Source organism: Myotis davidii, unplaced genomic scaffold (genome assembly GCF_000327345.1).
Source record: "Myotis davidii unplaced genomic scaffold, ASM32734v1 scaffold1427, whole genome shotgun sequence".
Taxonomy (NCBI): domain Eukaryota; kingdom Metazoa; phylum Chordata; class Mammalia; order Chiroptera; family Vespertilionidae; genus Myotis; species Myotis davidii.
In genome coordinates this window covers 544,109-559,680 of record NW_006298040.1, presented here as the reverse complement: position 1 = coordinate 559,680, position 15,572 = coordinate 544,109, and the positions used below count along the sequence as shown (strand labels likewise).

Sequence of the window (15,572 nt, the reverse complement as noted above, 5' to 3'; positions counted from 1 at the left end):
GATCCTGCTCGCGGTTATCTCCCGCCTCCACCACCACTGGCCCGCGCCCTCGGGGGCCCCCGCCGCCCCCCAGCATCTCCGGGGTCTCCCCCACCCATTCCCGCCAAATACAGGGACCCCCCTCAAGGAACCAAGTTCTCCAGGGGTGTCCAAGCAAAAACGTTCAATTTCTCTCTTTTTTTTTCTTTACCCAGTAACTCAGTCTCAAGGCCCAGAATCAAAGGGAGAGAAGGAGGGGGAAAAAAATCACACTAGTTTTTAGCACAAAACCATGGATTTGGCCATTTTGAGCTGATTTTGTGAGAACTGAAGAGTTTGGGGTTTTTTTTTTTAACCTGTACTCCTGAAACACTAGGTTTTTATTCCAAACTTGGATAGAATGGAAGGCGCCCAGATAAATGCTTGTTTTTATTCTCTTTGTTGCTGTCTCTAAAAGAGATGGAAATGCACTTATTTTAACTTAGAAATTACCAACGTTTTTTAAGTAGCAATTTGATAGTGTGATATTTGGTGATCTCTGGAAGATGCCCATTTCTCTAGAAAAGGAATCTGGAATAGGAGAGAGAGAAAGGGAAAAAAAATACTTAATTTTTACAGATCAGATGGCTCCCTTGTGAAATGTTGAAGCTTGATGGCTTTAAGTTTTTTGGTTGTTTAATTGCAATTGTCTCTTTACCATCTTACTCCTAAAGAGAATGTTTGCAGTCCTCTTGAATTCTTTCCCTGTTTATAAATTCGGGGAAATGAAATTTTAAAATTTATTGAGTTCCAACATTTTTTAAATTTTCTCTTAGGGATTATGGCTGATAGGCAGGTAATGGTAGCAAGGTTTGGGCCTCTCTTAAATTTTGGAACAGCCAGGCCTAGCGTTGGGCACATGGTGGCTGTCTTACGGGTACTGGAGATTGTAGAACTTAGTTATTTAACATTGGAATAGCTGCAAAGATTTTTAACTAATGAGTGTCAGATTTATAGTGAAAAGTTAAATAGGTTACCTTTTGAAAGTTAGCTAATAATGTCTTTTTCATGATTGTACTCTTACTGAAAGGTGTAAAAAATGCAGCATGTTGAATCTACCAACTCCAGGAGGTAGATATTAATAGCTTCGTTTTAGAGAAAATGAAAGACTAATTGAACGTTCTAGGTCGAAAAAGCTAGTCAAAAGGCTGAGCAAGGATTTTCATTTGAAACGAGCTCATTCCTAGGACAAATATATAATCTGAAATGCATACATCTATCTGGGGTAAATTTTGCTACTTATAAAATGTTCATGATATACAGTGGGAAGGACATTATGGGATTTGACTTAGATAATGTGGTAATTAGACTTCTGTAGATTCTGTTGATTAGACCACATGTGACAGGGACTGTGTCATAAGTTTAGTTCAGTTTTATTTTCTCACCCCTGTTTTATAGATGAGGAAAGAGTTAACTTCCTTAGTTTTCTCCAACTTGGCAAATGACACTTTATAGCTTAGATCTTAAAACTTTGAACCCTAGGGTATTTTTTACTCCAGTTTCCTTCATTGTCCACACCTAACACATCAGCAAGCTCTGCTGACTTGACTTCACTTACCCTCCTTAACAGATCTCATATCTGTTCATTTATCTTCATTTCCACTATGGCCATCCAGTCTCAAGTACCCAACTCTGGAATTTTCTGATACACATTTCTAACTAGCCTCCCTGCTGCCACTTGTACCTTCCTACAATCCATTTTCCACAGCTGCCATGATTCTTTACCTTTTTTTTTATCCTCATCTGAGAATCTGATTTGAGAGAGAGAAACACCCATCGGTGCCTCCTGTTCCCACCTGACCAGGGATTGAACCCATAACCTAGATATGTACCCTGATTGGGAATCGAACCCACAACCTTTAGGTGTATGGGGTGACACTCCAATCAACTAAGCCACCCAGCCAGGGCAGCTGCCATTATTTTTAAAAAATGTAAACCAAAATGTTTCTACTTAGAACCTTTCAAAGGCTCTTTATTACACAATGAATATAATTCATCCTACCCTAAAAATCCTATAGATCATTCTGCCTCTCCAACCTTACTTTTCAACCACCTAGCTCACTAAGTTGCGGTCTTACAGAACTTTCTATTACTTGAATACTCAGCACTTGTCCTTGCTTCTAGTACTTCCCTCTGTCTGTAACTCAGATCTTCACAAGGCTTTCAGATCTCAGAATGTCACCTCTAAAAGATTCCTCTCCACACCCGGTCACTAAGTAGGATTGGATGAATGAACCAAGTGTCAGAACTAGACTTTGAACCTCATCCATCTGATTTCAAGAGGTCATGAAACCTTGTGATATTTTTCTCCTTTCTGAATACTCAAATATTTCCCCATATTGTTTAGGGATATTTGGCTTGGTCATTGGAAAGCACTGAACTAGTTGAAAGACCAGGAATTAGCTTTTTACAAAGTCTGCTTTCAGGTTCCTTTCATATAAAAGTGGTACTTTTTGTTTTGTAGTATTTTTAAAGTATATTACATAGTTTTTCATTTTAAAACTAAATCTACAACTAGCATCTAGATTCTGGAACCAATAAAATGAACTAGAGCTTCTTGGAGAAATAACGAATTCTAAGGCTAGAAAGTAAGGGAAGTTCCAAAAACAAAAACAGTGCAAGTGTGTCAAATGGACATTAACTTAGAGTGGCAAAGCTGGAACAATCCCAGTTACTGGGTTCTGAAGACAAGCAGAAGAACAGTGCCTTTGTAAAGAGTGAATTAAGAGTTTCTGAAGTACAATTTTAGGCCTCTTCCCTTTAGGCAGCTAAACAGAGTAAAAACTGTCTTTATAGGTGACTTCTACAGATTAAATGTGGCCATGTGTAAATTATACTTAATTTTTTACTTGAGACAGAAATATCTCTCTTGGAATATTTTACTTTTTCTGGGTGGAAGAGAAGCACTCAGAATAATTCATTCAAGTTAGGGTTAATTGGGGGGTGGGGGGTTAAGACGTGTATACTCTTTATTTACTTATGTCCCAAACTCTTAGCTCAAATCTAAATTTTAGGATTTAGTACAAGGTTTATGGGGTCCTAGAGCACATACTATGTCTTCCAGTGTGTTAATCATTTGGAATTTAAAGAGTCCCTACCTGCAATGTTACTCTCTATCAGCATGTCCTTTGGTGCTTTAACTTAAAGGTTTTGCTCTAAATAAAAATGGTAAAATTGTTATAACGATCTTACCAATTTTTGGTGTAGATTAAACATACTGACTGGTATATTCATTTACTTATAGGATAAGTTGTTAGCTACTTGTGATTGGGGAGAGTAGATGGGAAGTAAACGTGAAGCATGTGCTCTTCGTACACTGTGCCCTCAATAACGCCAAGCAGTTTTTCTGAACCCATTACTACCTTCCTTCCCAACATAGTGCCCTTGCTCACACTATCTGGGTGCCCTTTCCAACCTCTATTGCCTGACAAAATCCTAATCATTTCAAGCAGTGGTTCTCAACTGGATAATGGGGGAGACTTTGCTGCCACCGCCTTCCCACCATTCCCAACATTTGGCAATAACTGGTGACGAGACAGTTTTCATGATCCTACCTAAGGGGTAGGGGCTGTGAATGGCATCAAATGGGTAAAAGCTGCTAAGTATCCTACAATGTATGGGACAGCCCTCAACAATGATGGATTATCTTGTCCAAAGGTCAGTAGTGTACAACTTTGAGAATGCCTGATTTAAAGATATTTTAACTGATTTCTAAGGCCTTTGGCTGATGGTACAAGTGCTGGCTTTTTTGAGTTATGCTTAAGTAAAGATGACTTGTGTCATTTCAAATTCATGGTATAAACACTGATTCTAGAAGTGTTTGATTACTATAAGGGTATCTCTGTCCTGAGACCCCACTCTTGATGCCTCACATCTCCTTATTTTTTCCATAAGCACAGATATCTGTTAAATAGTCCCTCTTTCACTATTTTTCACTCGGTCAATATAGATTCTAAAAGTCAAATGTAGTTAGCTATACAGGTCTAAGAGCAATCTGTTTTGAAATACCCTTTTAAGAGTAAGATATGTATATATAAAATAATATTTCCTCATATTGTCACATTTCCATAATTAAACTTTGATAACTTCACAGCCACTTAGGCAATACCCAGAGCTAAGAGATGCAAAGTAATTAAATATTATATCCCATTTTAAATAGTAGGGATATGTTGAAATATTGTTATTAAGAAGTAAATATGTTCTTTTTATAGGTTGCAAAGAAACTTCCGTTCTTTCTATCAAAATGAAGTGTGATTTTAACTGTAACCATATTCATTCTGGAGTTAAGCTGGTAAAACCGGATGACAGTGGAAGGCTAGGTTCCTACACTTCTGCATGTTTGGAAAGTTCTAATAAAGACTGCATTAAAGACTATGAAAGGCTATCAGACATCGGGTCACCCATTGTGAGCCCCGGGATTGTAGAACCTGAAACTGAGAACAAACCCTTGCATAACAAGGAAAATCAGCATGTGCAGCGAACACTTAATAATAGGTCACATGAAGTAGAAGAACTAGACACCAGTGGGCCTTATGAAGACAGTGGCTATTTTTCATTTTCCCAAAAGAGTGTCCTGGATGAACAGGAAGAGGCTCGCCGTTCCCTGGAAGAAAATTGCAGTGACAGTCCACAGTCTTGTCTACCTCAGACTCAAAGCCCAGGCCAATATCCCAACAGAAACTTGATGCCAGCTCTTCATTTTGCAAAAGTTGTTTGTTCAACATTAAAAAAGAGTGCCAGGCGGAATCATAAAATAGATTGGGAGAAGCTAAAGGAGTATGATGTAGGTTTTCGACTACAGAATATAATTGGCAGAAAAATGGGCCTAGAATATGTAGATATTCTCAGTGAACTCTTTCGAAGGGGACTCAGACATCTCTTAGCAAATATTTTAACACAGCTCAGCGACATGGACTTAATCAAGTAAGTAATGTTGCTCTGAGTATTCGTATAATACACTAATGCAAATTATTTTGTTAGATTGGGATCTTTTTCTCTGGGTTCTGAAATTTCTGTTATGTAAGCTACATCTTTCTGGCTTCAGTATAAGACAGTGTCTATTTCTAGTGTACAGGTGTAATAAGCATTGTGACTTATCGCAGTTGAAATATGAAATGATTCCTGGTCTTTTAGGCCGTTTAAGTGTTCAGAAGTACTCTGCAACTTTTTTACACTGGTCTTTATAAAACATGTAGCTAAAGCAAAACAGATAAGTAAATATTGATTTTTATTATTGGCTAGCTTCTTAAGGGATAATCAACATCACAAGTTGATTGCTACTAATAACAGTGTGTCCTTAAGCACTTTGAAATCTGTCTACAACTTTTACCAAATATCTAACAAATAGTAAGCAGTGGCTACTATGTTTGCAGATAATGTGAAAAAAAATCCTATATAATAAAAGCCTAATATGCTAAGTGTCCGGTCGACCAGTCGGCCGTTCAACCAATCAAAGTGTAATATGCTAATACTATACTAAGGCCGCTCAACCGCTTGCTATGACATGCAATGACCACCAAGGTGTAGACTGTTGACCAGTTGTTATGATGTGCACTGACCACCAGGAGGCAGACAGTTGACTGGTCAACCAATCACTATGACGTGAAGTGACCACCAGGGGGATGATGCTCCAACTGTTAGGTTAGCTTGCTGCTGGGGTCCGGCAGATTGGGACTGAGACAGGCCTGACACACCCTGGAGCCCTCCCGCGGCCCCTCCCTGGCTGGCCAATCTCCCGCATCCCTCCCCAGCCCCAGTCATGCATAAGTGGGGTCTCTTGGCCTGGCCTGTGCCATCTCGCAATCCGGGACTCCTCAGGGGATATTGGAGAGCCAGTTTTGGCCTGATCCCACAGGTTAGGTCCAGGGACCCCACCTATGCATGAATTTGTGCACTGGGCCTCTAGTGAAATATAAATGAGTAGTTTTTAAGCCTGGATGCACCTAGAATTACTTGATAGGGAACTTCTTTAAAAATACAGAACTTTGTCCCCCATTTTACACCAATTAAACCCAAATGCTAAGCATGAGGTAAAGTGCCCTGGGCAATTCTAATGTAAAGTTAAATTTAAGAAACAGTGCTAATAAAAATTTATTTCTTGCACATTAATGTTTCCATAGTATATTCATCTGAGCCTTTGTGATACTTTAATTGTGTATTTCATAATCATTTGTTTTTCCAGTGTGTCTAAAGTGAGCATAACTTGGAAGAAGATTCTAGAAGATGATAAGCGAGCATTGCAGTTGTACAATAAAGCAATACAAAGAGTTACTGTAAGTCTTTGCAGTTGATGTTTTCAGTTTAATATACAGTAGCTAGTGATCTTTACCATTAGAAATAGAAGGGGGAAATTAGAAAAGGTAACAGGTAATCTGGAAATCTGTTACATTCAAAAAGCAATTCAACCTTTACTAGAACTCATTATATAAAATTTATATGGAAAGGGTAAGGAATCCCACTTCAGTTGTTTAGTCCTAAAAATGGAATGTCCAAAGGGAAAATTACTCAGTTCTCAGTGTGTGTTGATCGTACAGCTAATATAGGTTGCCATTTTGTGTGTATTTTTTTAGTTACCAGATATATAGTAAGTTATTTATATACTGAAGATTCTTAATATAGAAGAGAATTAATTTACTTTCAAAAATTCTTCAAGATCAACACCTATAATACTTAACAATAAAAATAAATTTAAAAAAATACTTCAAGATCAATATATATTTCAGACTGAAGAGTGGGGCAGACTTAGGTCCAAATTTTGGTGCTGCTACTTATTAGCTGTGTTGCTCTAGGTTAGTATTGCTTTCATTCTCCAAGTTTAATTTCTTTATCACTAAGCTGGTGTTATTGGAAAATTTTCTAATCTAAAAGGTGGTATTGAATCTTCATGACACTACAGTGACACTTAAGCATGACTATTGCCCTCTGCTGTTGGTAGGAAGAATTACTGTTCTGGTAGAACTTTAGAAATTATGTATTCAATGCTATATAGACTAAGCATGTCAAATGCTCACATTTTGGTTTGTAATTTGTCGATAATTTAGTTATTAGCCTTTAAATGTTTATGTGAATACTCTTGTGTGACTGTTTTTTTTAAGCATGTGTAGGTAAATTGAAATCCCATTATTTTTTTTTTAAAATTAGGAAAAGAACATTAAGTTTTCATCACATGCTTTAACCAGAGAATATGGTATGTTTAGAACTGCATTGGCTTCTGTTCAAAAATCAGCAGCCCAGACCCCCCTCAAAAATGATGCTCAAGACAAGTTATCTGATCCAGCTGATCAGAAAGGTTCTACTTATAGTTGGCACAATGAATTCTCTGAGGTAATTTTTTTGTTTATTGATAAATTAGAGTCATATGGGGTATTTATTGTTAAGAGGATTTTAGATCAGTGGTTCTCAACTTTCCTAATGCCGTGACCCTTTAATACAGTTCCTCATGTTGTGATGACCCCCAATTTCATTGTTACAAATTGAACATAATTAAAGCATAGTGATTAATCATAAAAACAATATGTAATTATATATGTGTTTTTCCGATGGTCTTAGGCGACCCCTGTGAAAGGGTCGTTTGACCCCCCAAAGGGGTCGCGCCCCACAGGTTGAGAACCGCTGGTTTAGAGTAAGAAAGGAAGAACTTTAAATTTAATCATTGCAAAATTAGAACTATTAATAGAGACCTCATCTTCTGTACACTTCATTGTACTTCCAAAAGTGTTAGAAATTAAGAAACCATTTCATAACTCAACTAATATATTGGGAAAGTACAGAGATGCCTTTCTGTGATAAAAAATAATATACATTTGGCATTGTTAGACAGTTTAGTGATGTTGAAATCTAACTAAGAAATACTAAGAAAATAATGGAGACTCTTGATTTTAAAGTTCTTTGCTATATCTAAGCAGAACAGGGCCAACTTTTCAGAAATTCAGGGCCACCTATTAAACCTTCACATCACTGGGTAATGTGTATTACAAAAGTTCTCACATGGATAATTTTGCAAACTTAACTTAAAAATCATAGTTAAAAGAGTATATGTTTTGAAATAAAATGTTGACCTCATTTGTTGGTCAATAAATACAAATTTTATGTAATGAAATTTAGTATTCTCTCTATTACTCTGTTGCCTGATAATAATGTAAGTTTATTCGAAAGCATTTTTTGAGCATCTGCTATCTTACTGGTACTGCATAGATAAGAAAACAGGGTAGTAACCTTCATAGCCTTATAATCTAGAATAAAAAATAGCTATATTACAAAAAAAGTATGTAATATAATAGGCACTTTAAGAAAACAAGACTCAAGGTAAAAGTGCAGCCAACTCCTGAGTGATACTAGGGAAATGTCACAGAAAAGGTGCCTATTAAGTCAGGCATTGATGTGTGAGTAGCATTCATGAAGGAAAAGGACATATTTAAAATAGCGTTAGGAAATTACTACTGAACCGGTTGATAATATCTCTCACTCATTGATAATATCAGGGTGAGGGTCCTTTGGGGAAAGGAGTTCTCTTATGGGTCACATTGGTTCTTTATGCCCGTATTGGGGTGGGTACAGAGGTGCCATTCTTGTTTTTCCGAAGTTACATTCAATTCAGTATTTACTAAAATTTGTTTGTGGATTTTCTTACTAGGTTGCCAAGACATTGAAAAAGAATGAAAGCCTCAAAGCCTGTATTCGCTGTAATTCACCTGCAAAATATGATTGCTATTTACAGAGGGCAATCTGCAACAGAGAAGGCTGTGGGTTTGATTATTGTACAAGATGTCTGTGTAATTATCATACCACCAAAGACTGTTCGAATGGCAAGCCTCTAAAAGCCAGTTGTAAAATGGCTCCTCTGCCTGGTACTAAGAAAAGCAAGCAGAATTTACGACGATTGTGATATCTTATTAATATCTGTTATAGCTGATTATGAAGGTTAGTCAGAAAATGTTAGGTTTTAATTTAAAAAATTAATAAGAATATTGTGATTTTCAATTTTATGTTGAAATGAGTATCTGGCAAGGGATTTCTGCTCCCCTTCTAAGTGGAGGATGCAGACCTCTTAAAATATTTTATAATTTAATGTGAAAAAGTTCAAAGTTCTCAGCATAAATCAGGAAATTTAAATATTTTAAGAAAAAAAAATTGTCACCTGATATTTGTTTTAGAGATAAAATTGATTGAATATTTTAATAAACAAGCTCATGTAATTTTACCTACACAATCTTACCTAAATTTTGTTTACCATCTATCAGTATTTGAGACATTTTATTTGCCTTACCAAATTAATGTCTTTTGAAGTAGCAAGTCTGGAGTCTTAATTTAAATGTTTTGTCACATTTCTTTAATGTCTTTTTCAGTGTGTATATTTCCATGTGTCCTTTGTGAAATCCTGTTTGCTTTGATTTGTACAGTCTGTATGTTTTAATATTTTTGTAAATATATAAATATTTCTATTTTTATGTGAAGAAAATAAATGATTTGTATATATATGTAAAAATAAATGTCCTGTTATGAATAAAATTATCACAAATTTAATAAATATTGTGAACTTTTATTTATATGTCTTAACTGGTAGAAGGGCTTTAATTTTTTTTAGAATGCAGATTTGCTGGTCTTTCAGCATTTGCATGTCTAAAAACATTTCATTTTTTTTAGTATGGAGAATTTATTATGTGCCAAATGTCCTTTTCTTCTTTATCAACCGCCCCCAGTAAGTCTGTAATTCCATCCCCTAATACCCCTAGCTTCTGGCATTCACTAATCAACTTTCTGTCTATAGTTACCTATTCTGAACATATTACATAGGTGAAAGTATACACTTAACATGTGTTCAAGGTTCATCCATATTGTAGCATGTGTAAGTATTCCTTTTTGTACCTGAATGATATTCCACTATGCAGATATATCACATTTTTTGGTAGACATTTGAATGATGCTTATTTGAAAATCATACACAAGTTTGTCTGAATATGTTTTTTATTACTTTGGGTTTGCCTAGGAGTGAATTGCTGAATAGCATGGCAATTCTATGTTTGATTTTTTTTGAGGAACTGCCAAACTTCACAGCAGCTGCATTATTTTAATACTAGAGGCCCAACTAGGGAGACGGAGACCCGCAGTGCCAGTGGGACTCAGTCAAGTCCCTGCCCATCCGCGTGCGCCTCGCCCTGCTCGCAGCCTCCTGGTGAGCAGTCTGTGGTCATGACTGCATGACGGTGTCATGGCCAAGGGGTTTTTATAACGGGTTATTGTCTGAAATTGCCCTGGCTAGAACCTCCATGGTGAATAGAAATGAGAGTGGGACTCGACTTGTTCCTGAACTTAGGACACTGCCTGTGCAGCCATTGTAAATCGGGTGTTTGGGGGACAGATAAATTTCCCCTGTAGTGTACTAGTCCTTAGCTTGGAAGGAACCATACTTGAATTCTATTTCAAGAACATACCTCAAAAACCCCACCTATACCAGGGTCAGATTGAAGTGAGATTCTCGATTTTGAGGTGAAGCTATAATGGAATGAGGTTTTCAAGAGTTTAGGGAGAGGCTAAGTCTAGTTTTCTTATGAGAGGGATGGGAATTATGGGGGTCAGAGAGCAGACTGTGTTCGCCTCTAAAATGTCTTCCAACCATCCCAACCTTGGTATTCACTTCTTCATGTAAACCCTCGGCTTCCCCCGTGAGGGACACAGGCCCCGCCACCACCTCAGAGTGACAGCCCACCAGATCGCAGCCAACGCTGCCATGGTGCAAAAGGCAGCCCACAGCCCAGCTCAGCCCACAAATGGTGGCTGTGGGCACTGGGTAATGATGCCACGTTTTTGTTGACATTCTGAAGCCAAAATTGTGGACAGAATATGTCTGAAGACCAACTATTGTCACAATGTACCTCTGAAGCCAAAAGAAGCCCCAGCGTCGAAAGAATGTATCAGAAGACCTACTATTAGCACAACATACCTCTGAGGCTGAAAAAAAGCCACGTTGTCAACAGAATATGTCCGAAGAACAACTCTTGGCACAACGTATCTCTGAAGCCGAAAGAAAGCGTCTGAATATGTCTGAAGAACTGTCATCAACAAGTACTACCAATACTGATAGGAACTGCCTTCATCGCGAAAATGAGGTAAATGAGGATGCAATTATCGAACACAGTTGTGGTGGATACTCACTGTTGCAGCAAAGGCAAAGTTTGTCCAAATGATAATAAATTTTCCAGAATACCTGGCATATTTTTTAAAATTAATGATAAACAAAGATCCTGGCAGCAAAAAATTTCATGGAAAATATCCGTTGTTATGTTGTTATTGTTTTTTATTAATCTATGTTATTTTCATGTACATTTTAAAATGTTCTTTCATCTCTGACACTTCAATTATAGAGAAAAGGCAAATAGTGAGATTAAAATATTTCTTCTAATTAATTTCCTTTCCCTGTGCATGAATTCATGCACCAGGCCACTAGTTAATAATATAATTAGGACTCCCCCAGGACTACTCACACATGTACTAACTTGGTCTGGTTTGTCTTCAGTCAAGGTTCACACTGGAATGTTATCTGGTACCCAGAGTTGAGCATGTTCATATCCTGTGGCTGGCTGGGAAATCTGTCATACCTATTCACACAGCTTGAGGACTTGCCAAAAAGACTGCATATAACAGAAAACAATGGTAGTTCCTCTATTAAAGTCATTTCTTAAATTCGTAATCTGACCCTGATTGCCGATATTCCCCCTTTCCTACAATGTAAACAACATGCCACAAGGTGGTGCTCTCATAACACCATATTTTTGAGTTTGCGAAGCTTAATATCAAAGTGGATCAAACAGTATTGCTGCTTTCTATTCAATTTGTGTTTTAGAAGATTAAGACCACAACATAGTGTTAAGCGAGAATAGATAGATATAAACTATTTACATTTTGGTTGCAATTTTTTAATGCCATCACCATCTCCCTGCAAGACACAATAAGGGACAGAGAGGAGAAGCCTTAAAGAGCCCAGTTGAGGGTGTCAGTTTCTCACCCTCCAGGGAATACAGCACCAGGAGTAACAGGATGTATTTTGAGAACCTCCTAGCCTCCAGGGAGCAGGGTGCTTCTCAGATTGGGACTGAGGGGAAGTGGGAAGAGAGCATAAAAAGGCAGTACTCCCCACCCCACCTCCACTGCCTGAGGAGAGGGAAAGTATCAGTGTTGGTAACATCATAAAAGAGGCTGTTCAAGCATCAGGTTGTATGAGCCAGTTTGCATTTAAGGACCATTGGATTTAAACTACTTGAGTGTATATTTTGATGAGCAAAGAAATAGTGTCTTATTCTACCTTGGCGTTAGTTTGGGGGATGAAGATAGGGAGTTGCAGAAGCAGCTCTTAGGCCGTGTCTCAAGAATTCATGAATCCTGACAATCCTAGCACTTCAATGAAGGGAATACCACATCTGTTAGCAATTCATCTGGGAGAAGATGGTATACAATAGCTTCATGATCGTGTTTTTTTTTTTTTAATTCTTTGCTGTTGAAAGAATTACAATGTCCCCCTTTTCCCCCATTGACCTCTCCCAGCCCACCCCCACCCCCCAGCCCAGGCCTTCACTCCCCTGTTGTGTGCATTGGTTAGGCTTATATGAGTACAGCATGCATACATGTCCTTTGGTTGATCTCTTCCCCTTACCCCCCATCCCCAACTTCCCTCTGAGGTTTGATGGTCTGATAGATGCTTCTCCGTCTCTGGATCTGTTTTTTTCATCAGTTTATGTTGTTCATTATATTCCACAAATGAGTGTGATCCTGTGATATTTATCTTTCTCTGACTGGCATATTTTGCTTAGCATAATGCTCTCCAGGTCCATCCATGCTCTTGCAAATGGTAAGGGTTCTCAGCCCACCCCCACCCCCCAGCCCAGGCCTTCACTCCCCTGTTGTGTGCATTGGTTAGGCTTATATGAGTACAAGTGCTTTGGTTGATCTCTTACCCCTCACCCTCCCCTGCCTTTCCTCTGAGGTTTGATGGCCTGTTTGCTGCTTCTATGTCTCTGGATCTATTTTTGTTCCTCAGTTTATGTTGTTCATTATATTCCACAAATGAGTGTGATCCTGTGATATTTATCTTTCTCTGACTGGCATATTTTGCTTAGCATAATGCTCTCCAGGTCCATCCATGCTCTTGCAAATGGTAAGGGTTCTTTCCTTTTTACAGCATCGTAGTATTCCATTGTGTAGATGTACCACAGTTTTCTAATCCACTCATCTGCTGATGGGCACTTAGGCTGTTTCCAAATCTTAGCTATGGTGAATTGTGCTGCTATGAACATAGGGGTGCATATATTCTTTCTGATTGGTGTTTCTGATTTCTTGGGACATATTCCTAGAAGTGGGATTACTGGGTCAAATGGGAGCTCCATTTTTAATTTTTTGAGGAAACTCCATACATGTTTTCCACAGAGGCTGCACCAGTCTGCATTCCCACCAGCAGTGACAGGGTTCCCTTTTCTCCACTTCCTCTCCAGCACTTGTTTGTTAATTTGTTGATAATAGCCATTCTGACAGGTATGAGATGGTACCTCACTGTCATTTTGATTTGCATCTCTCAGATGATTAATGACCTTGATCATTTTTTTATGTCTATTTAGGTCCTTTGCCCATTTTTTGATTGGATTGTTTATCTTCCTTTTGTTAAGTTCCCTATAAATTTAGGAGATTAAACCCTTATCGGATGTATCATTGGCAAATATGTTTTCCCATGCAGTGGTCTCTCTTGTCATTTTGTGGATGGTTTCTTTTGCTGTGCAGAAGCTTTTTATTTTGATGTAGTCCCATCTGTTTATTTTCTCCTTATTTTCCATTGTCCTAGGAGATGTATCGGTCATGATCATGTTTTTTTTTTTGATATGCTGACAAAACTTTTTTAATTAAAATTATTTCTAATAACATTATAATCTGATATTTGTCCCTTGAGATTTTACCAAAAGATCCCTCCGCACCATTGTCACTCTGCAGGCTTTGCTGTGTGTAGACAATGTGCGAGGGACCGATGTCATGTTAACTATCTCGAATCTTCCTCAGTATTCTTACATTTTATGCCTGAGAGATTTTTCCAGCCATTTTCTTGAGATTGCAAACTTTTGAAGAACCCAGAATGTTAGCAAACTGGCAGTTTTTCTTCCTAGGGCACCTAACTTCCTTTTCTTTCCCTGCTTTGGTTTTCCACCAGAGGGCATAATAAGCCCATCTAATACATACTTTGGCACAGACATTTTTAATAGATGATTTTTTTTGCACTTGGTTGGACATCTGTTATACTCTCAACAATAAAAATAAAATTTAAGAAAATGGGCTCTAATTTCATTACTCCAAGGTGCTATACTTAACAGTAGGGTCTCTGGAGACTAAATCCAGATCCCAGCTCTGTTATCCACCCGCCCTGTGGCCCGGAAATTATTTAATGTCCTCCCTATGTGTTCTCATCCTTGTAAAATGAGACTAACAAACTGCCTCATAGGCTTGCTGTGGGGATTGAACGGGTGTAGACGCCTGGTGAAGCCCTCAGACCTGTGCCCAGACTATCGTGAGCACTAGTAGGTGGGAGCTGCCATGGAAGTATGAAAATGGCAGTTCCACTTACCTAGGAGTTACCTGGCTGGAAAGCATCAGAGTTGGAAGCTACAAATACAGCTAATTACTACCCCTTCTGAGTGTCAGGTGTGTGTCAGGCCTACTTATATACAACATTTCCACCCAACAAACATAGGCGGGAGAAGTCTACGTCTCTTTGTTTATGGATCCACCTCAAGGGCTACAACAGTGTCTGATGCATTGGAGGTGTTACTTCAATGAAAGAAAGAGAATTTTTATTATATTTACAGGTAAGAAACCAGAGGCTTAGGAAGTGGAGGTAAGCTGCCTAGGATCACACAAGTAACTGGATTCTGCTTTATCTGCACCTAAATCCTGCCCTAGCTGGTTTGTCTCAGTGGATAGAGTGTCAGCCTGTTGATCTAAGGGTCCTGGGTTTGATTCCGGTCCAGGGCATGTACCTTGGTTTCAGGCTTCTATCTGGCTCATGGTCGGGGCACCTGCAGGAGGCAACTAATCGATATGTTTCTCTCATCAATATTTCTCTCTGTCTTCCCCTCTCTCTTCCACTCTCTCTAAAAATCAATGGAAAAATATCCTCAGGGGAGGGTTTTTAAAAAAACATACACACAACTAAATCCTATCAAAAACCTGTCTTCTTTACAGGTTTTTTTAAAATATATTTTATTGGTTTTTTACAGAGAGGAAGGGAAAGGGATAGAGAGTTAGAAACATCAATGAGAGAGAAACATCGATCAGCTGCCCCCTGCACACCCCACACTGGGGATGTGCCCGCAACCAAGGTACATGCCCTTGACTAGAATCGAACCTGGGATCCTTGAGTCCACAGGCCGATGCTCTATCCACTGAGCCAAAGCGGTTAGGGCTCCAGGGGGTTTTGTTACCTTGGAGAAAGCTTGAGAAGATTAAAGGATTGAAGAAAGTGAACTTTAGGTTGACTTTCATAACTGAACTGTCGGCTGCGTTTTACACTGTTAGTAGAGAGA

At 38.4% G+C, this 15,572-nt stretch overlaps 1 protein-coding gene across 1 annotated transcript; it reads left to right on the top strand.

The window, feature by feature from the left end:
• The first annotated feature begins 4,224 nt into the window (after window positions 1-4,224).
• FBXO5 (F-box protein 5) lies at window positions 4,225-9,462 on the top strand. Its single transcript, XM_006773748.2, has 4 exons — window positions 4,225-4,941; window positions 6,200-6,290; window positions 7,159-7,341; window positions 8,651-9,462. Exons 1-4 carry the CDS (start codon window positions 4,262-4,264, stop codon window positions 8,900-8,902), a joined length of 1,206 nt encoding a protein of 401 aa, XP_006773811.1. The 5' UTR covers window positions 4,225-4,261; the 3' UTR covers window positions 8,903-9,462.
• Window positions 9,463-15,572: the final 6,110 nt, after the last annotated feature.

What these genes read in the sequence shown, in the direction of transcription:
- FBXO5 (XM_006773748.2), top strand. Translation starts at nt 4,262, where the DNA reads ATGAAGTGTGATTTTAACTGTAACCATATTCATTCTGGAGTTAAGCTG. An exon ending in AGCGACATGGACTTAATCAA is followed by an intron (nt 4,942 to 6,199) that starts GTAAGTAATGTT and finishes TTGTTTTTCCAG; the next exon opens with TGTGTCTAAAGTGAGCATAA. An exon ending in AAGCAATACAAAGAGTTACT is followed by an intron (nt 6,291 to 7,158) that starts GTAAGTCTTTGC and finishes TTTTAAAATTAG; the next exon opens with GAAAAGAACATTAAGTTTTC.